The sequence below is a fragment of the Monodelphis domestica genome, chromosome 3 (assembly GCF_027887165.1).
Source record: "Monodelphis domestica isolate mMonDom1 chromosome 3, mMonDom1.pri, whole genome shotgun sequence".
In the NCBI taxonomy this organism is placed as follows: domain Eukaryota; kingdom Metazoa; phylum Chordata; class Mammalia; order Didelphimorphia; family Didelphidae; genus Monodelphis; species Monodelphis domestica.
This window is the reverse complement of record NC_077229.1, coordinates 440,650,796-440,672,296: the sequence shown is the minus strand read 5'-3', so window position 1 is coordinate 440,672,296 and position 21,501 is coordinate 440,650,796. Positions and strand designations below refer to the sequence as shown.

The window sequence follows — 21,501 nt, the reverse complement described above, 5'->3', positions numbered from 1 at the left end:
TCCCAGTTTTATTGAGATATCTAAATTGCCCCATTTGGGGCAAGGAATGCAAGGACATTCCTTTGATTGTCAGGATAAAGGAATGAGGAGAAAGCTTGAACATAAAATGCAATGTTACAGAGCAATATTAGAAATCAAACGATACAGTATTAAGAATAAATCTTCCCATTTTTCCCTCTGATTTGCTGAAAATATAAGACCTTTTCAATGAATGTCATGGCCTTCTGGGAAAAATAAGGGAGGATTTTTTCCCCCTCCATTCTGCATGTGAGAAAGTATGCCACTTAATAGTAATAGATAACATTTAAATAGTACTTACTACATGTCAGGAACTGTTCTAAGGGTCTTACAATTATTATCCCATTTGGTCTTGACAACAACTGGTAGGCGCTTATGTTCTCCTGTGAAAGGGCAATTTTTTTTCCCTTTGTCTATTTTAAGTTAATCAATCAGGAACTTGAAGTATCACTTACTTAGTGTTAGGTAAATTTTTAACCCTTACACTCCTTTCACAAAAGAGGTAACTGAGTGACTTGGCCAGGGTCATAAAGCTAGTTAATAACTGATACCTGAGGTTGGATTTGAACTCAGGTCTTCCTGACTCCACCTTACTGCCCATCTTGCATCTATTCCATACATAGTTTCTAGCTACATCTTTTGAATTACCAAATGAATTTCCAGATGAAAGACTTGTGTTTTTCCACATTTCCAATTTCCAGATGAAAGACTGCAAAGCTAAAAATTTTTTTTAAAAAGTGAAGAGAAGGTCTTAAATCTGGTATCAAACTACAAGATACTAAAATATAAAACAAACTCATTTTGAATATCCTCTATAAGGTCCCTAAAAACAATGAAATAATCACATCACATCACATACAGAAAAATCCCAGCCTACTTACCCTTAATTTGTCTTGTAACTCTTTATTATGCAAGGTAAGAGAAGCAACTTTTGCCTGCAAGAGCATGAGAAGATCTTGCTGGTCAGCTTCAGAACTCACATCCAATAAACTATCAGCACCTTAAAAAAATAAGAGTTCATTTTCATTCATCTCAAATTCAGTAGGTCTAAAACCGAACTCCTAATCCGATCTCCAAAATGACTTTCTCTCCTGATTTTCCTATAACTTATAATGGCACAACATGAATTCCCCAGACCCAACTCCTGCTATCTCTTTGTTTTTTCTTTCAATTTCCTTTGCATATCTCACTTCTGCTCTTCTCCTGGCTCAGGTCCCTATTGCCACCCTTCTAGACTGTTACAAATAGTTTGATGATTGAATCAAAGACTGAAGAGATCTTAGGTCATCTAAACCCTTCACTAGAGAGAGGAGGAAAGTGAAACTCAGAAAGGTCCTTGGTCATGTAGCGAGTAAGTAGCAAAGCCAGAAATTCACTGCTGCCTCAGTTTCATTACATCACTGTATCATCTCCTTTTTCATTCATCTTTCACGGGCTTCAATATTCTTAGAAGGCTAAATGAACTACAGGTTTCCTTGCTCAAAAACTATTAATGTTTCTCTATTCCCTGCAGGATAAAAAGGCAACGTTCATGTAAAATCCAAGCACTTTGGCACTTAGTAGGGCTTGGAGCACACAGTAGGCACTCAATTAATGTTCTGACTTCATCTTTACCAAGGGCATAAGCTCACATCTTACCATTCTAATTTAAATATTCGAGGATGCAAGATAAAAAGTCTTCACAGGAAAATGTTGCTTTTGTATATAAAGGACTGTCTCTATTAGCCATTTTGACATCTGACAAGTTCTGACTTTGGCAGAAGGTATGTACCCACACTGAGTTTCTGTCTTCTACTGACAAGGTCAAGGCACTAGGAAAGAGTCTAAGGATGCTCATTACAATTTTAAACGAGATGAGTTTTGTCTCAGATATACTACTGTACTTTGAACCTGGTGCTTAAATATAAAACTTAAGTCAGTTATATAATGTCATTTTTTATTAGGAAATGGAAAGCTTAACATTACTATAATTTTAAGGTCCGCAGACTAATTAATTCAGGACACACACGGCAATTTGGCTCACTTAAAAGTTTCTTCTCTGGGCTCTTTAAAGGAAGACGGCAATTCAAATCTAATTAGTACTTATTAAGTCCTTATTATGTGTGAAGCACCATACCAGAACTGAAATGGTATAAGAGTTAGCCTCCTGACAAAGGTAACCACTTCCTCTGCCCTTTAAACCTCACCTACCTGCTGTACTATCACTTAGTCTGTCTTTGTTATCCCGTAGCGAGCTGACCTCTTCCTGCTGAAACAAAGAGTGACTTTTGATTAGGCATCAGAGCAACACTTTCTTCATGTAAAAAAAAAAATAAACAAACATATGAAACCCATAATTCCTTTAAATCATGTTTGAGTGAAGTTAGGTAGAATTATAGAATAACAAATAGGAGAATGTTTTTTTAAAGCAGATTTCAACAGGATTATTTCAAAATGGAACAATCTTGGAAAATTCCCAATTTAGATAGGTAGAGAAGAAATATTCTTAAATATATATATATATATATATATATATGCTCTTATAAAAATTCATTAAGTGAACATATTTAACAATATTTTTATTAATTAAATTACAGTAGATTTTAAGCACCTATTTATTGCATCTAATAGTGTCTTTAATCCCCTTCCCCATTAAAAAAAAACCCTTCCCTTCTGTCTTAGAATCAATACTGTTAAGTGACTTGCCCAGGGTCACACAGCTAGGAAGTATCTGAGGGCAGATTTGAATCTAGGACCTCCCATCTCTAGGCCTGGCTCTCTAACCACTGATCCTCCTAGTTGCCTCCAATCCCTTTCTTAATTTTAAAGACTGGGTTGTCCTATCTTGGTCCAAGCCACAGGTGCAAGGGGCACTCATGGGGCTATGCCTACCCTGACTGGCATGGGAGCTCTAACCGGGGCATAGTCATTCTTTCTGAGGCAACCTGGTAGTGGTCCTCCACTCCTAGATGCTTGCTACCTAAAAATGGCTCATCGTTCAGTTTAGCTCACTCCATCAACTCAGAACTCCCTAACACATGAGATCTACCAACCTCAGCTGTTCCAGCAGCTGGGAATGCCTGTCTGGCCCACCATGCCTGGGCTATTTAAAAGATTTTTGAATGAGTTCTGCCCCTAAGATCAGAAATGACAAGTTTATCTCAAGAAAGAGTCTTACCTACTAATTGCCATTTTTTTTTCCCATGGGGGAGAGGAATTGGGAATCTTAGACTTCTCTGATTCAATTAGCTAGGGAACTCCTAATTTTGAAGAACCACAACTCATCTATAATTGACAGTTAATGAGTAATTAAGGGACTGGCTCAGTGTCACACAGCTAGTATAACAGTACTTAGGTCTTCCTGATTCAAGAGCAAATTCTCTTATCGATTAACTGATAGGCTAAGTTAATAAAAGAAAAGTTGAAGAATATTATATTCTTTAGCATTTTCATATTGTGGCTCTCAGAGATTGAAAGCTTGGAACAACCTTAGAAATCATCCAGTCTAACTCTCTTAATTTACAAATAAGGAAAATGAGATCCAGAAAAATTGGGGAATTGCCCAAAGTCTCATGGGCAATAAAGGGCAGAGCTGGGATTTCAAATTCAACTCCAAATTAAGTTCTCCTTTCATTGTTGTCTCCTCCTAGCCCCTGTACTCTCTGAGTAAGTTGTCTGGTGCTAATAATTTTTAATTAATCTTTAGTTGACACAAAGAGTATACATTAAGAAAACTAGATATAATTATGGATAGTCAGATTATCTCATCTTAAAAGTTTTAATTTTTAAAAATAGCTCAATGTCCTGATATGGGAGCCCTGAGTGATTTCCTCTAACCCTTGGTCCTTGAAAACCTTTATCTGTGAGTCTCAATTGACAAATCTTTCTGTAAATCTCAATCTACACTGCAAAAACATTCTAGCACCTTCAAGACCAAACTCTCATTTCAAGGACAGTGACCTGCTACAAATTAAATACTTCATTTGGATAAGTAGCAGAAAATGACTCAAATACATTTTTTCACAGGGAAAAGCTTAAATGGTCTGATTTTTTTCCCCCCCAGAGGAAGAAGAAGAGAATGAGGAGAATACTTATTGTAAAAACAACAAGACTTTTCCCCCTCAAGAAAGTGAACTCTTTTGACTTTCTTTTTTCCAAATCATTCAGCTGTTGGCAGAATTCCTCTTTGGAATGAATGATTTCTTTTGAGCTATTGCCACATTATAAGAGACAAGGATATTAAATTACAGTAGCAGAACTTCTCTCTGACTCAAGGGTCTAGAACTCCTTAGGCATTTGATTTTACTATCTATGGGAAAAGTAAGGTTAGCTACTAGGCACTGCCATTAATGGCATCTTCCTCACCCAAGATTGATGAAAAAGGAAACCCCTCACCGGAATAGGACTGAGATAAGGGGAAGTGGGTGTTGTTCAGTCTCATTTTAATCATTAAAGATTTTATTGTCCCTCCCAAGTTGTGGTGGTTAAGCAAACACATTTTTAATTGAAATATTCTGGATGAGTGTTTTCTGTTCTTTCCCCCAAGCTAAGTGCCCCCTGACCAGAGAGGCTTATTCTGTGTTTTCTCTTTCCCCACTCCCCCATACACCAACACCCACAATACCTTGAAAGGTTGCTCAGGGAAAAAGACAGGTTCCTTTCCTGACAGTGGAGTTGAAGTTACTGAACGTGGTGTAGACAGGTCACTCAACTGAAAAATTAAAAAATAAAATCACTAATAGAGGATATTACCTCAAATTCCATTTTTCATTTATGTCAGTACCAAGGTGGCAACTTCATTATCTCTTGCTAACAGACCTAACATTCCTGGGAAGTAGCAGTCAATTCAGGTTTGAAAGGGAAGAATTTATCTATTCTCAACTTAGTTCAATCTTAAAACTCAAACAACTTGGAGAAGATTTACTGGAGCTGGAGAAAATATGGATAAGTAAACTAAAATGGTATTAAAGACACTCCTTGGAGGATACATGCCTCTCTATTATATCTCTGAGGAGATTTCTTCCTTTGTGGAATATCCGCCAAAAAATATAACCTCAGCTCTTCCCACCCACTCCTGCTCCGTTCACCAATTCAATTTTAATATTTCCTTAGTTCCAACCCAATTAGGATGACACATTTTTGAGTGGCCAAATCAAACGTAATTGTTTGCTGATCCATACCACTGTTCCAACTCTATTTGTGTAGATAATAAAGAATTGACCACAAACTGAAAATCAATCACCTTCAAAAAAAGTTTCAGCCCTAACTTTTTAGCTCTATCCTCTTTTGGCTTCCTTAGATCCTAGTACATTTCTCCCAGTTTTGTAATCAAACAAAACAAACCTGTTTTCAGGACTGGTAATGGGATCCTTTTGCTGTACTACGCAAGGTAATGTTAAGAAATAGATAATGCTAAAGTTCAAATGTATCATTCAATTTAATTTCTATGACCTCTTTTTAGTGCTAAAGTTAAAAAAAAAGGTTGACTTCTTATATCATTCCTTTTTATTTTATTTTATTTTACCTGGGAAGGACTGATAGGAGGTGGTGGAGCCCTGCGTTTTTTGGGAGTTCCACTTCTCTCTGAGTTTATTTTAGAGACTTGATCATGCTGAAAGTTTCACAGGCCAGAGAAGGGAGGGGGGTTAGTCTGGTTAGTAAAGTCTGAGCAAGTAGTTTTTCAAAACAAACAAACCAAAATCTCAGTAGCACATGCATTTTATTCTTTCTCTGTCTATAGATTTATGTAGATACCTGGAGCTGAAACCTATGACCCCTCAGTAAATAGTATTCTATGCATGCTAAGTTTCCTTTTGGCATTCCATGCTTCAATATGAAAAAAAAAAAGCAAAACAAAAAATAAAACAAGGTGGTAGAAGGAGGAATCATTTATTGTATTCATGGACTTGGTGAATATTTATTAACTGCCTACCATGGAAAGAGCACTATAGATAGAAAATAAAATGCAATGCTTATAATGATTCTTTTCTCCTCTCTTTGGAATACCTGATTCTTTTTCCAATAGGTTTAAAAACAACACCTTTCAACTTTGAGGCACTGCAACCAATAAAAAATTCCTTGTCGAAAATTGGGATATCATTCCCCCCCCCAAATTACCTTTGTAAAAATAGTACCTAGAATTTAATAATGTGCTTTGTAGTTGGGGGAGGGGGAAAGTTGCTCAATGAGAAACTAGTTATCTATGAATAATAGCCAAGGCATGATTCCTTATCAATAAAGGTAAATAAATAGTTAAAAATTTTCTAGCACAAACCCAAATAGGCAGATGAAACAGACAAGAAAAGGGATCTTAAACCAGTACTATTACATACAAATCCATAATTTACAAAGTGTTTACTTAAAATACATCAAAAAGCAAGATTTTAAAAAATGGCAATAAAAGCTAAAGTTCTTTTTTTCCCCTTTCTCTTTTAAATTAAGTCACCTTAAATCTTCCTAAGCTGTGCAGGTCTGTAGTAAATATAATATTATAGGTTTACAGAGTACTGATTTTATTCCATGACCATGATTTAAGGAGAGTATTATTTAGGGCTAAGTCTTTCCAGGGTTGGATTTTCCTAAATTTCTATAAGAATAAGTTTTCAAGTTTAAAATAATATTCTCCTCAATCTTGACTGTTACTTCTACTATATGACATTGGGTAAGTCACCCCACCTCTGGGCCTTGGTTTCTTCATTTGTAAAATGAGTGATTTGGCTAAGTGGTCTCAGAAGTTGCTTATAGCTCTAAATTTGTTTCTATGAAATATACATCTCACTACTGTAAAACAATAGATTAAGACTTCTAAAGAATGACATTAAATTCTATCAAACTTTTTCATTTATTCTATATTATTATAGCAACAGAAGACAAAATTGTTTAAGTCAAACATTTTTTCAATGGGAAAAAAAACAACCCCCCCCCCCCCATTCCCACCAATAAATACCTGCTTTGGTTTTGTTGGAGTCTTTACATCTGTAGAGAAAGGGGGGGAAATGAACTTTATAAATCTTAAAGAAGCAAATCTACTTTTTAAAAATGGTAGACTAGGATTTCATTAAGATACTTTAAGCAGAAAAAGTCTAACATTGAAATTATTTTATCCTTTGGGGAAATTTTAAAACAACATTGGCTATTTTCTTTCACATACCAGGGTCCTGAGATATTTTTGATAATAGAAGGCTTTGAATTCCTGTATTTTCTGAGAGTTTGGAATAATGTAAGGCATTGTGTCCAAGAGAATCCACGAGGTTTATGTCTGCACCCTTTTTAATTAAGGCTTCCGCCATATTAGAGTTGCCAGTTTCACAAGACAGCATAAGAGCAGTTCTGGAGGAAAAAAGAGAAGACACCAGTTTAATTCTAAGAAAATATAGAAAAACATGTTCTCTGGAGAAATTTTTTTCCCCCTTAAAAAAGAAGAGGAGACAAGGGGCAAGGAAAATAACATACTATGGCTGTGTGTGTGTGTGAAGGGGATAAAGGAAAAGAAGAGGGAGAGGGGAGGGGGGGGGAGGGAGAGAGAGAGAGAGAGAGAGAGAGAGAGAGAAGGAGGGAGGGAGGGAAGGAAGGAGAATAAGGGTGGTAGAGACAGATTGAGCTATTCTCCTACCCCTTAGGGTAGTTTAGGGTGATGGCACAATAAAAAGAAATACATACATATAAAATTAAGTGTGTACTTTATTTTAAAAATAAAATTCAAATTTATTTTAAATACTTAAAATAATTATACTAGGTTATGGCAACAAAGTTCAGGGCTATTTACAATGATGTACTTCTTTGTTTTAATTTTAAATCTTTATTTTCCTTCTTAGAATCAATATTGTGTGTTCATTCCAAGGCAAAAGACTGGTAAGAGCTAGTCAATGGGGGTTAAGTGACTTGCCCAAGGTCATACAGCTGGTTCATGTTTGAGACTATTTTTGAATCCAGGACTTCCTGTCTCTAGGCCTGACTCTCAATCCAAAAAAATGCCCCCTTTTGACATACTTCTTGACTCAAATGTAACATTTTTATACTAAAAATTAAAAAGAGACTACAGATAGCTAAGTAACCTAAGCCTAGTTTTTAAACACATTTTCAGATCAATGTTATCCTGAATGTAATATCATTATATAATTGATGAAAAAGATTTTTTCCCCCTCTATCAGTAATACAATGATGATAAGGCCATCTTTCTAATTGGGAACAATATCTTTTGTGTAAGGTGGGTCACAATCATTTAAATATTTTCCATGAGCCGGTATTTTGGGGGACTCTTTTAAACAACTGATTAGATTTTGCCCCCAAACTCCCAACAAAACCTGAGTTCTATTTCAAAGTTCCCTGGGGTTTGGGGTTACAGTTTTGTCCCTTTGCCAGATCACTGTTCATGGCAGCTCATGTTCCAAAGAAGAGAGAAAAATATTTTTTCTGATTTTACTTTTGAACTTGGTGGCACACAAACTTGACTTTTGGATTTTATATTAGTTTTAAAATATTTTTTCTCTTCTTTCAGACTTCAGGACTTTACCCAATTATGCAAAATGTATTGAGGGTTACTTAATATCTTAAAATTTTAAAACACCAATAGAAATGAACAGTGATAATGACTTAGCCAAGGTGAGCCAACAAGATGATGCACCACATAATCAATTATTAAATGCTTTTTCTGACTGATTTTTGACCAATAAGAAGTCAAGATCACACAGGGTGGATTTCAACCAATCTCCACACTGGTGCTATACATAGAAGTAATTCATATATAGTGGGCAATAGACAACAAAATAAACTTAATTGCAATGCGTCCTTATTTGTCATTGCAACTTTTTAAAAAACGAAACCCCAGAATACAACTTGAGGAATAATATCCCAAATTATTTTACTTAACATCAATGGCATTAAATATGATGGCTCAGACTTTGTCCTCTTCTCAGCCAAAGGCATTTAAATTTATTTGCAATTTTCTAAAAACATTAAGGAAAAAGAAAACAGATTTCTCTGATAGCTCATACCATCCAAAATGACTTGCTCACTCTTGCTCTCAAGAGCCACATCATGGACTGTCAAGTACCATTAACAGTCTGGGAAACATTTCCTCAATTAACCATGGCCTTGATCCAAGAAGGAAAGGAAGGAAATCCTACTATAGCAAACCATCCAAAACATAGTTGTAGCTTTCTGAAAGCATACAAAAAATTCATGTCGCCAAAGTCATATCATCAACAAAATTAATTTGGGATACCTTCCACTTTTGTCTCTGGAATTGACATCTGCTCCATGGTCTAAGAGATAGCGGCAAACTTCAGTATGGCCATTTTGTATCGCAAGAAGTAGAGGTATATTCCCATCCTAGAAAACATTCAGATCAAGATTGTAACTCATATACCAGTTTCCAGAATCACAAAATGCCCCTTTTTCTTCTAGACCAATTCTTGCCCTGCACTGGTGACTTCACATTTGGTCTACTATCATATAGCGGTTACCGGGTAACTATGGGGAACTTTTGAAGTATAATTCTTATTACATGGTTTGATGATCAAGTTTTCCCAGTTGCTTAAGCCTTGGAGGCAAGAATCATCTTAAATGAGTCCAAAGGATGGAGTTGGAAAAGGAGACATTTGGAATTGTCCAGAGAGGTGGTCTAGAACATGGTTAGACCTTAAGGTCTATACCATTACCAGTGGCTGCAAAAAAGTCTTCTTCCTTCTTCCAACCAAAGGTGTTGAGGAAGGAAAAGATAGTGTCCTCTTATATTCTCAAGTTTCCCCAACATGTTAAGATGTGTGCTTTCAACCATCAAGCCCTTACTGAAACTGTATCAAAATGAGAGAAGAATGGAAGCCTCTGCCAAGTAAACAGCTAGAAGCAAAGCTAGTCTCCATCTGTTATGACTTGGTCCTGTCTAAGCAGTTTCTATCAATCACTATCAATAGGCCTCCCTTCAATTTTCCTTTTGATTCTTTGTCTTTTTTTTTCTTTTAAACCTTTACCTTCTATCTTAGAATTGAAGAAATAATGTCCCTAATCGAAGAAATAATGTGGATCAATGGTGTTATCCACAGTAGGGAACTGGTTTGGATACTTATTTAGCTATTGATAAATATCACAATTCCCTTTTGGTGAAAGGAAGCTGTAAAATGGAGATTTGAACCCTAGACTTCAATCCCCAGAAGTCCTCGGTATTTCCCAGAATTCCCTATAATCTCACCTGAGGCTCCACCTGGGTGAGATCACAATTAGTATTTAATGGGCTCTCTGCCTCACACGTGATCTCTTCCATTTTGCAATGATGTAGTAAGTTAAGGGAGGGGGGGGTTCTGAATTGGCTAATCAGCCATGGGCACAAATGTGGTTTATTATTTTGTATCCTTGATTTCTAATAATCTTAACAAACCTCATAAAATATAATACTTTTATTACTAGAAACTAATTTAAATGTTACAAACAAAGTTCACTTCCCTCCACTTAACCAGTGCGCATAAAAGCCTTGGAGACTATGTTATCTATATTTATTAGAAATCGAGGTAGACTGTGAGGATTAAACAAAAGGATACCGACTCTAATTTCTTACACTTCACCCAACCAATCTAAGTCCATCTCACAACGGACACTTCTGTTCTTCCGGCTACGCTACCTGTTCCCTGTTTCTAGCTACGTTTTCCCCCAAAGCTCACTAAACTACCTGGCTATAATCCCGTCTTTAGTTAAGCTGTTTCTCTAAGAAGTTGTCTCCAAAATCTACTAAGAGTGACCTCAAGATGGCTGAGTCCACCCAAAGCTGGGCCTGACTCTGAAGTAAAAACCCAGAGCCCAACAGGCAGGATCTTCAGATAAAACTTCAGACAAGTTGGTAAACACAGCAGGTATGACTAAATCTTCCTTAAGATGCTCTCCAGTTGAAAAGGAACCTCCAAACTTCCACAAACAGGTTAAGGTCAGGTAGCCCAGGAAAGCTGCACCTTCCTCTTCCAGCTCAGGAGCAGGAAGTGTCAGTTTCTCTCTCAAACTTCTTCCTCCTCAGTTCTCTGCATTCCAGAATTCTCACCAGCACTCCTGGCTTGAGCCCAGTCCTTAGGAGATAATTTCCAAACCTCTCAAACTTGCTCTTATCAAAATTCAACTCTCTATAATCCCATTCCTACAGAATCAATCCGTTGGTTCCAAGGCAGAAGAGTGTAAGGGCTAGGCAACGGGGGTTGAGTGACTCATCCAGGGTCACACTGTTAGTGAGTGTCTAAGGTCATATTTGAACCCAGGACCTCCCATCTCCAGGACTACCTCTCTATCCACTGTGCCACCTAGCTGGCCCCAAAACTACATAAAAAAAAAATTAAAAACAGACCTGTCAGAGACCTTCTTTTAGAATTTACATTGTCCTACTTGACATCTGTGTGACTTAGGACGAGTTACTTAACATTTATGGGCCTCAGAAAAGGTTATATTAGCTGAGTTCTATGGTCACTACCATCTCTAAATCCATGACTCGATCATATTCCTTTAAGTAATGAACCACCCATAAATACACAAAAGTCATGTGGAAAGTGTTTTATCCTGAAAGAAATTAATATAAGGTTCTTTCAAGAGTATTCTATAGATGAGGGCAGCTGGGTGACTCCATGTAATGAGAGCCAGACCTGGAGATGAGGGGGTCCTGGGTTCAAATCTGGCTCTAGAAACATCCTAGCTATGTGACTCTGGGTCAGTCACTTGACCCCCATTGCCTAGCCCTTACCACTCTTCTGCCTTGGAATCAAAATACAGTATTGATTCTAAGATGGAAGGTAAGGGTTTAAAAAAGAAAAAAAAAGAATATGCTATATATTTGGAAATGAATCCTTGTATTTCTACAAGTTTAGAAGAGAGTAAGATTGTATTATCTCTGTTTTTCAGAAAAGGAATAAAGGCAGTAATTTACCAAAGCTCTAAGAGCTCTGCTTAAAGGTACATCAGTTATACTGGCCCTTGGAAGGAGCCATTGGGATATCCCAGCGTGCTTTGCAAATTAATGTCCATTTTCACCTTTGGGGATGACTAACTAGTGTCAATGGTACTCACCAAATCCTTGAGGTTAACCGGGCTTTTGTGTTCACAGAGAATCTGAACTGCTTGAAGGCAGCCATGTGCAGCTGAGGAAAAATCAAAACCCCAGACCAGTGATGGTGAACCTTTTAGAGATGTAACCAGGCCCCATCCCAACCCCAACCTCCAGAGACCAAGTGCTGTGCCCCTCCCCCTCACATGCTGTGTATGCCCCACTCCCCTTACCCCACACGGGGGAGGGAGGAAGAGCTCCCATTGGGCTGCTTCATGGAGGAGAGGGTGATGTGAGGAATGTCCTCATTGAGTGTAGAGAGGGGGAGGGGAGTACCCCCAGAGCTCTGCTCCCTTCCAGCTCTGCCACCTATTTGCTGCCCACCTTAATCCCTATGGCTGCTGGGCAGAGGGGTGGGGCATGTGAAATAATGTCATCAGGCATAATGGAGAAGGAGAGGGGAGCAGTTCTACCCGAGTCTCCCTGCCTTTCTAGTAATGAACTTGGGGGGATGGGGCAAAGTAGCTGAGTGCCCCAGAGTGCTGTGTGTGATCTTTGGCACCTGTTCCACAGGTTTGCCATCACTGCCCCAGACCAAGTTACAAGGCTTCCTCTCTTTCACTCACCCCCATCCCTAAATCTTATTTCATTATACCAAGTCAGATGCCTAAGGGACAAGATCTTGTGGACAATCATAAAAGGTAATTCTTAGCATTCTTCTCTCTTAGCAGCTAGGAAGACTCTTAAGGCCACTGACTTCAAAGCTGTCTCTTGCCATTTCCATTGATAACTTCTATTTATGTTCCTTTTTTTCAACCCTTATCCTCTGTCTTGAAATCAATAATGAGTAAGTGTTCTAAGGCATGGTAGGGGCTAGGCTGTTGGAATTGAGAGGCTTGCCTGGGATCACACAGCTAGGAAGTGTCTGAGACCAGATTTGAACCCAGGTCCTTCTGATGCTAAGCCTGACACTCTAATGCCTGTGCTTCCTAATTGCCCAGGAGTAACTTTCCTGTACTTAATGTTATATAACTAAATGGTAGTTTCCTTACAGATTGATTTTCTGGCTTCCTTGCAGTCCCAACTAAAACCCTGAATTCTACAGGTCGCCTTTCCCAACCCCTTTTAATTCCAGTGCCTTCTGTCTATTAATTATTTCCTACTTATTCCGCATGTAGCTTGTTTTGCATTATATTTGTATATATGATATCACATACATGCTTTGTAGTGCATTGTATTAGATATTGTATATCTATATCTATTTTGTCTCCCCTAACAGACTGTAACCTCCTTGAAGGCAAGGACTTTTTTTAAACCCCTTTTTGTATCTTTAACTCTTAGCATGGTACCTGGACCATAGTAGGCACTTGATCAATATTAATTGAATAGAATTGAAAGGAGAATTCTCTACTGGAAAGCTAGAGGGAGAGGCATCATCATGACTTTCAAAGTTCAAATGAGTGGAGGGAATAGAGGAAAAAGGAAGCTTAAATCTCTTCAAGAAATCAAGGTATAAAAACAGAAGGAAAAATTCACCTGCATAGTGTAAAGCTGTTTTTCCAGAATTGTCAGTGCTCTCTATTGGACATTTAGACTGAAAGACAAAAAAATATAATTGCAATATACATTTTAAATAATTATTCCAATTCAACTTGTGAAGTCAAGGTGCTTTCAAAAACAGTTCTCCTAGTATGAGACTTAAAACCTTAAAAATTACTCTAAAATGAAAAAAGAGTTATAGTATCATTTGGGAGTTGGAGGTATCCTGAAGAGGGAGCCCCAAAGATGGGGAGCTTCTCTTAGCACTGGAAAGAATGAAGAACTGCTTACAGTTATGTTATTTGGGTCTAATTTTACTAAAATATAAATCAAAGCTTCAGAACTTAATATAGGAAAAAAATTCTATTCAGATTTGTTTTTGAACAAAGAAAATTATACCAGAAATTTGAATATGTGGAGACAGCACAGTACAGGAGAGAAGCACTGGCATTGGAATCAGAGAACCTGGGTTTAAATCCTACCCCTGAAACTTACTACCTATATGATCTTGGACAAACCATTTAACTTCCGATGGCCTCAGTTTCCTCATCTGTAAAACAAAGGGATTAGATTCAATGTCCTCTAGCACTACATTTATGACCTTATGTGATCCTGACCAACAGAACCTCCAGTTTATCAGAATCATTTTGAGTCTAGAGAGAAGGTCAAGTTTGTAAGTCAAATAAGAGAACTGGGATGAGATTTCAGGACTGGAGGTAAAGAAGCAGGAATGAAGTAAGATAGCTAATGACGAAAGACCTAAACTCTAAAGCAAGGGCTGGGGTCTGTGAATCTCTAAAAAAGGTTTTGATCACTATATTCTAATAAAATAATAATAAAAAATAATAAATATTTTAAAATTTTATTTTTTATTTAAAAATAATTATTTAAAATATTTATAAAAAAGTAAAAAATAATAAAATTTTGTCGTTCAGTTGTTGTTCCAGTTGGTCTGACTCTTCATGACTTCATTTGGAATTTTCTTGGCAGAGATACTAGAGCGGTTTGCCATTTCCCTCTCTTTTTTCAGATAGGGTTGGCAAACAGGGTTGAGTGACTTGCCCAGGGTCACATAGCTATGAAAAGTCTTAGGCCAGATTTGAACTCAGGAGTCAGGCCCTACACTGTGCCACCTAGTTTATTTTATAATCCTCTGTCTTTTGTTTTATATTTTAATACATTATTCTGTGGAGGTCCAAAAGCTTTACTGGACTGCCAATAGAGTCCATAATTAAAAAAATAGAAATTTAATAAATAGGTATTTTAATAAATAATTATAATTATATACACATATAATTATATAAATAATTACAACATAATTATTGATATAATAATATACTTTAATACATATAATATATTAAAACAATAATATAATAATTATAATATAATTATACAATAAAATAAATAAATAAAATAAATAGAATTCCTACTCTAAGACTTCTTAATGTTTTTCAGGTTTTTTCCCCCACTTTGTCTATGATTTCATTAGTGCAAGAAACTACAGGTGGGAAAATTCTTTCTATCCAAGCAGACTGGCAACTAGTCTGGTGTTTTAAGTCTTAGTGTATTGCTTAGGACACTGAGAAACTAAGTGACTTGCCTATGTTCACAGAGTTCATAGTACAGGCCAGAGGCAGGCTCAACTTGAATCCAGTATTTGGTAATGATCCTGGTAAACAGTAAGTGCTTAATAAATGTTTACTGATTGATGGATTGCTTGCATCCAGATCTTCCTAACATTTACTAGCTGCGTGACCACAGATGGTTATAGATCCAGATGGAACAGAAGTCAGTATATTTATTAACCATCAACAAGGAATCAGTGAGATATTATGTTTCACATTGGGAATACACATTGGGAATCGGCACAGACAGGTCATCGTGGAACCCGGCTCTCTGAGGTGAGCAGAAATGCCTAGGATGCAGTATGAGCAGCAACAGCTGGATGTCACTAGTGGTACTCGTCGTTCTGTCTCACTAAAGACTGAGTTCTCTGCTCCGTCATAAGCTTTGGGTGAGACCACGCGTCAGAACCATCGTTTTCTTTGTTTTTGCTTTTCCTTCTAAAGAAAGAAGAAAGCTATTGCCTTAGTCATGATCAAAAGCCAAGCAGCTATTATTGTCACAGTCAAGGAAATATTACCTGACAGTTTCAAAAGAGAATGAATGAGTTAGTTGAAGGGTTAAGGACAGGGAGATACAGAAGTCATTTACAAACTGTTCTGGCTATTTTGGATGGAGACGATTTCTGAATTTGTCCTTTCCTTAAGAAAAGGGGGGTGGGGTGGAAGAGGCCCGAGCAAAGGGATGGCAGAAGGAAGAAGGCCTGAGTTAGGTGTACCATGTTTGGTCTGGGACTGATTCTTACTCATGGGGTTCCTTGCCTTTTTCAAAGGATACCATTTCCATGGTAAAGTTTTTCAGGAAATGCACTCTTTTGCACCAAACAGGATTATAGGAAAAAGGTAAAATAGTTACCTAAGATGCCTTGAAGGAGGAAGAAAAAAAATCTGAGCTTTGAGAGAGATAGACAGACTGACAGAGACAGAGAGAGACAGACAGACAGAGACACAGAGAGAGAGAGGGAAGGAGGAAGGGAGGGAGAGAGAGAGTGAGAGAGAGAGAGAGAGAGAGAGAGAGAGAGAGACAGAGAGACAGAGAGAGACATAAGGGCGAATTTTAAGGTTTTACTTTACCTGAAGAAGCTTCTTAATGCACTCAGGATGGCTGTTCTTGGCTGCTAGGTGTAAAGCACTGTGTCCTGAAGAAGTGAAAAACAAAACACAAACATTGCACACAAGATTCAAATCACTGGCTTATCACCTAATGAAGACAACTATGAGGAAATGAGATTGTTAACAACAAAGGCTGGATTGTTCATCTTCCAATCAAGAGCCCATCTACCCCCTTGTAAACTGGAAGGAAATGGAAGGAAGATATGTGGTGGGGAGGAGAGAGTGAGTGTGAGAGTAGGATGGAACATAGAACATTTTGCCCATTCATCATGCCCAACCATTAAGAAAAAGAAAGAAAAAAGGAAGGAATCCCCTTTTGTAAAGTTGGTATTTGCTGGTAGGATATAAAAAATGGATCAAATGTTCTGCAAGCTCAGGACAAAAGCTCTTCCTCAAAACTCCAGCATCTTCCTTTACCTCCTTAAAAACAAAATAACAAAGCAAACTTCTTTGAAGACATAATATATAGGGTAGTTAGAAAACAACGTAAAATAAAGTTGTAAAGAAAAGGTTTCTTATAAAACAAGTTCCACTATCACCCTGCCTAGATGTCAATGCAACGTCCCCAGAGTGGGAACCATCCTTCAGTTTTCAGTGATGGAATATTTTTTCCCTGACAGGCAGGAGAAATGCTCTCTCTGCCCCCAAGTTAAAACTAGTGTTAAAATCAGGACTAGATTCTATTCCCTGTACAGTCCTGAAAAAGGATGTGTCTCTTGCTACTAATATTCTCCAAAGAGAAGATACTGTATTAGGATGGAATCTCCTGGTAAGGAAATAATGAATGCATGAATCTGGCTCCTGGACAACTGCCGACTGACCCATTTGGAAGTAATTATATGAGAAACAAGGCAACTTGCTTTAATCACAGTTTAGTAGCAGTTTCTCCCAATACTGGAAAAGAACCCGGTCTATCTGTGATGGGAGGCTTTGGCTATCACTAAATGCCACAATCATCATTGTAGAAGTAGAAGGAACCCTAAAGGAAGAGGTCAGTCTCATTCCAGGGAGAAGCCCATCAAAATCATGACCATATAAAACCTTTGAGGAAACGGAGGTAGAATTAATATTATGGCGAGAACTCAAAGATAGGAAAAGAGAAGCTGTTTCATTTTTAGGAATAAATAGTTCATTAAAAAAAAACTAACCATAGGGGGCATCTGGGTGGTTCAGTGGATTGAGAGTCAGGCCTGAGATGGGAGGTCTTGGGTTCAAATTTGACCTCAGACACTTCCTGGGTAAGTCACTTGACCCCCATTGCCTGGCCCTTACCGCTCTTCTGCCTTGGAATCAATACAGAGTATTGATTCCAAGATGGAAGGTAAGGGTTTAAAAAAAATAAAAAACTAACCATGAATCATATCTACAAAGGTATGAATAATAAATATGAGCAGGCAGAAACCTAAACGCCATTTATTCTATGTGGACAGAAACATATACATGAAAATAGGGATGATGCAAATTCAAAGTATTGTATTTGAGGGTCAATGTAGTAATTGCTTCAGACTACAAGGGTGTTGACCAACAAGTAGAAATTTATCTGGTGTTCCTACCTTTTCAGAGAACCCAAGGTTAAAATGGGACCATATTGCAATAATAGTCATTTGGGTAAGTTGGCCATTTATTGCTCAGACTATAAGCAAAAAAAAAAAAAAACTAGAAAGAGAAAAAGCTCTCAAGAGTGTCTATCCCTGGAGTATTAAACAATACACTATTAAAAAATGTCTAGGTTAGGAAGGAAATTCAGAAGACAATAACAGAATATTTGAAAAACATAAATACATTTGAAATTTTATGGAATGTTGCCAAAGAAGCACTTAGAAGGTCTCCGGGGAGAGAGATTCTACAATCCCTGCTGTATGCTTTTATTTCAGTGTTTTAAACATCAATACTTAAAAAATTCCCTCAAACCTACCCAAATATCCTCTATTACTGCTCCGGGGAGAGAGATTCCACAATCCCTGCTGGATGCTTTTATTTCAGTGTTTTAAACATCAATACTTTAAAAATTCCCTCAAACCTACCCAAATACCCTCTATTACTGCAATTTAGCTCCAATTTTACGTCCTGTCCTCTGAAAAAATAGGAATGCTTGCTACGTATCTACTTGTAATCAACATCCTTATACTCAGAGGCAATGATTACACTCGATCTCAGCCTGGCTCTCTAATATATCATTCTGAATTTGCTTCATATATATTTTTTTTTTATTAAAAAAAACCCCAACTTTACCTTTTGTCTTAAAATCAATACTAAGTATTGGTTCCAAGGCAGAAGGGGTTAAGAGGACAAATTTGAACTCAGGACGATGCCCTGCTTCATAAATATAGTGTGTGTGTGTCCCCAGTAGAATAGAAACTCTTTGAGGGTAGAAGTTATTTTCACTTTTGTCTCTGTATGTCCTATGATAAATGTGAAGCCTGGCACCTTGCAGGTACTAAATGTTTACTGACTTGAACTGAAATTTTTTTTTCTGTTTTTATTTCCCCCCTACTAAGGAAAATGATTTTTTGGACGAGGGAGGGGGAAAAGATATTGAAACCCAAGATACTTGAAGTGTGAGAGAACCTGATCAATCAAGTCTCCAGATCCTAACAAAACTATACCTGGTAAAAATAATAGAGCGGTTTCATAGGGCTCCAAGAGGGGAAAAGCCACTTGACCTCCCCAAAATGGGAAGAAAGCGATGCTTCGAATTACTGGGCATTGATCGTGATTTCGATGCCTGGCAATATTCTTGAATATATCAAAGGGATGGTTGATAAAGAATTCATGAAGGACAGTTGATCTCTGGGAGTCAGAACAGGCTCATCAAGAACAAGTCATACCAGAGTAACCTCATGTGCATTACTGACCAAATTATTATCACAGGGATGTGCAGGAACCAGGTCCTAAGGGGATCATTAAATTTTGGGGGTTTATACCTTAGAAATTGCTACAAATCAGAGCTTGATTGATTATTTTGTGGATTTTTTTAGACTTAAGTCAAGGAGAAAATATCAGTAATGTAGATTAAATTTCAAAGTGCGCAGTGTGTACTTTTTACAACTTGTGAAATCGAAATCTGTTACCCTGAAAACTATGATTCCCTGAAGCCCATTCACGTCCTGTCATTACATGCCGACATAGAAAGGAGCTAAACTGAGTGGAGTTCTGTGTCTAGCCTTTTTCCCCTTCCTCTGGGCAGCTTTGGTGGAGCGGGCATTTTGAGCAGGTAGATTAACTTAGTCTTGTGGTTCTATTTTGTCAGATAATATGAGCTCCCCATCACTGTGGGTCTGCAAGTGGCAGCTCAGTGCTTATTTGCTGGGGATGTTGCATGGGATACACGTGAAGGTGTGGATTTGACTAGATGACCTCTAGGATTCTCTGCTTCAGAGTCATTCATCCTATGAAAGTTCTGGAAACTTGATGAATAGGATGGAACACAGTAGACAGAAGTCCATCTGGCTCAACAGATTAAAATTTTGAAAAGGAGTATGGACACATAATCAGCCTATGCTATGTTGGCACTGAATCCTGCCAGCTGGCCAGCACATAGTTTGAACACTATGAGAGACAGAATACTGGGCTCAACTGGAGTATGGATCTCCCCTAGTAAGGCAATTCCATTTTGTTAATATTAAAAACAAGACTACTTTCTTCCTATCTTCCACCTGATTGTACAATCATAAGTTGATTACATATATAGGATCCTATTTATTTTATACCACAATAAACACCTGATAACTTTGCAAATATGGAAAATAGATATATTATACACAGGACACAGAACCCTTTTTAGAATGCTACTAATAACTAAAAATAAATTGAACCATGCTTTTCTTATCCCTCTAAAATAATGATCAAAGTCCAATAATTTCAGTTTGATAACTAGATATACAATGAAAACAGATAAATCTAAGAGTACAGTTGCTATGGAAAAAGAAAAACAAGGGGGAACGGTGCTGAAAGGATCTAGGAAACTAAACAACAAATATTTCATTTTGCTGGAATTTAAGGATGAGGAAAATGTACCTGCAGTATCTTGTGCTGCCACATCCACTCCATGAGTTACCATGGCTCTGAGACACTCCACATGCCCTCTTGATGCAGCCAGATGGAAACTAAAGAAGAAAGAACCAAGATCTTGGTTAGTTATAGCTCTTTCATTGAAAAATATCATCCTCTTCCTCCTAAGATGTGCTCTTCTTCCCAATCTCTCCAGCTCTGCAGACAAGAGGAATTCCTTCCCTTAGGAAATGACTATGATGATGATGACAATGACTACTGCTGCTTTAGTACTACTACTACTACTACTACTACTACTACTACTACTACTACTACTACTACTACTACTGCCACTACTACTACTATTATTGCTGCTACTGCTACTACTCTACTATTATGGCTGCTGCTGCTGCTACTGATACTAGCTAATATTTATACATCATTTCAAGGTTTGTCAAGCATTTTTTCAAATATTAACTTTTATCCTCACAACAACCTTGGGAAATAGATGCTATTATCATATTTATCTTCAGATGAAGAAATTTAGATGGATAAAGGCTAAATGACTTGCCTAGAGTTTCTCAGCTACTAAGTACCTGAAGACTTCTTGACTCCAGATCCAAAATTGTATTCCTTGTACCATCTAGCTTCCTCTAAATAGATAATTCTTTTTTCTATTTAAATGTATTGAATTAATTAATTTAGAATATTTTTCCATGGTTCCATGATTCATGTTCTTTCCTTCCCCTCCTCCCTCTGCTGTGATAGAGGAATGATCCAGAGACTTTGAGGGGCAGAGATAGAGGAAGTTAAGAACCTGGCTACAATTAAGACATTTAACAGACAGACCACACAATATAGACAGACAATTCAAAATCAACAGAGGTTGCAAAGAGACACCAGGACTTTGTGTGTGTGTGTGTGTGTTTGTGTGCTTGAGATAAGAACATATAGTGAGAAATTGCTCAATGAAATCGTTAGGAACAAGACCAAAACAAGAGAGATGGAAAATTTCAAAATTCATATTATCAGGGAAGGGTATATACTAACAAGAATTATGGGAGACAAGATTCAAATGCTAAGTCATGTTGCTCTCACGGCAGACTGAGAGAACAGGAGACCTCAGATCTGAAATCCATGGAAGCAGCAATAGCTTCTAGCGCAAAGCCCCGTTACTCAGAGGTTGTGGCAAGGAATAATCATTATTCTGCATGAAGCCAGGCCCCA

The 21,501-nt window shown here is 37.5% G+C and overlaps 1 protein-coding gene across 11 annotated transcripts in view; it reads right to left on the bottom strand.

The window, feature by feature from the left end:
• RAI14 (retinoic acid induced 14) overlaps window positions 1–21,501 on the bottom strand; it is a 183,569-nt gene that overhangs the window by 10,461 nt on the left and 151,607 nt on the right. For 6 of the 11 annotated variants that reach the window (XM_007487483.3, XM_056824537.1, XM_007487485.3 and 3 more), the window contains 11 exons: window positions 20,302–20,390; window positions 16,246–16,310; window positions 13,547–13,604; window positions 12,034–12,104; window positions 9,221–9,327; window positions 7,148–7,326; window positions 6,944–6,972; window positions 5,522–5,608; window positions 4,622–4,708; window positions 2,209–2,266; window positions 900–1,018 (listed from right to left, as the gene is read on the bottom strand). In XM_007487483.3, the coding sequence (XP_007487545.2) occupies window positions 900–1,018; window positions 2,209–2,266; window positions 4,622–4,708; window positions 5,522–5,608; window positions 6,944–6,972; window positions 7,148–7,326; window positions 9,221–9,327; window positions 12,034–12,104; window positions 13,547–13,604; window positions 16,246–16,310; window positions 20,302–20,390 (949 nt within the window). Of the gene's footprint in view, window positions 1–899; window positions 1,019–2,208; window positions 2,267–4,621; window positions 4,709–5,521; window positions 5,609–6,943; window positions 6,973–7,147; window positions 7,327–9,220; window positions 9,328–10,660; window positions 11,050–12,033; window positions 12,105–13,546; window positions 13,605–16,245; window positions 16,311–20,301; window positions 20,391–21,501 lie in introns of those variants that run through there. The other 5 variants (XM_016431622.2, XM_016431623.2, XM_016431624.2 and 2 more) reach the window with 5 other exon arrangements.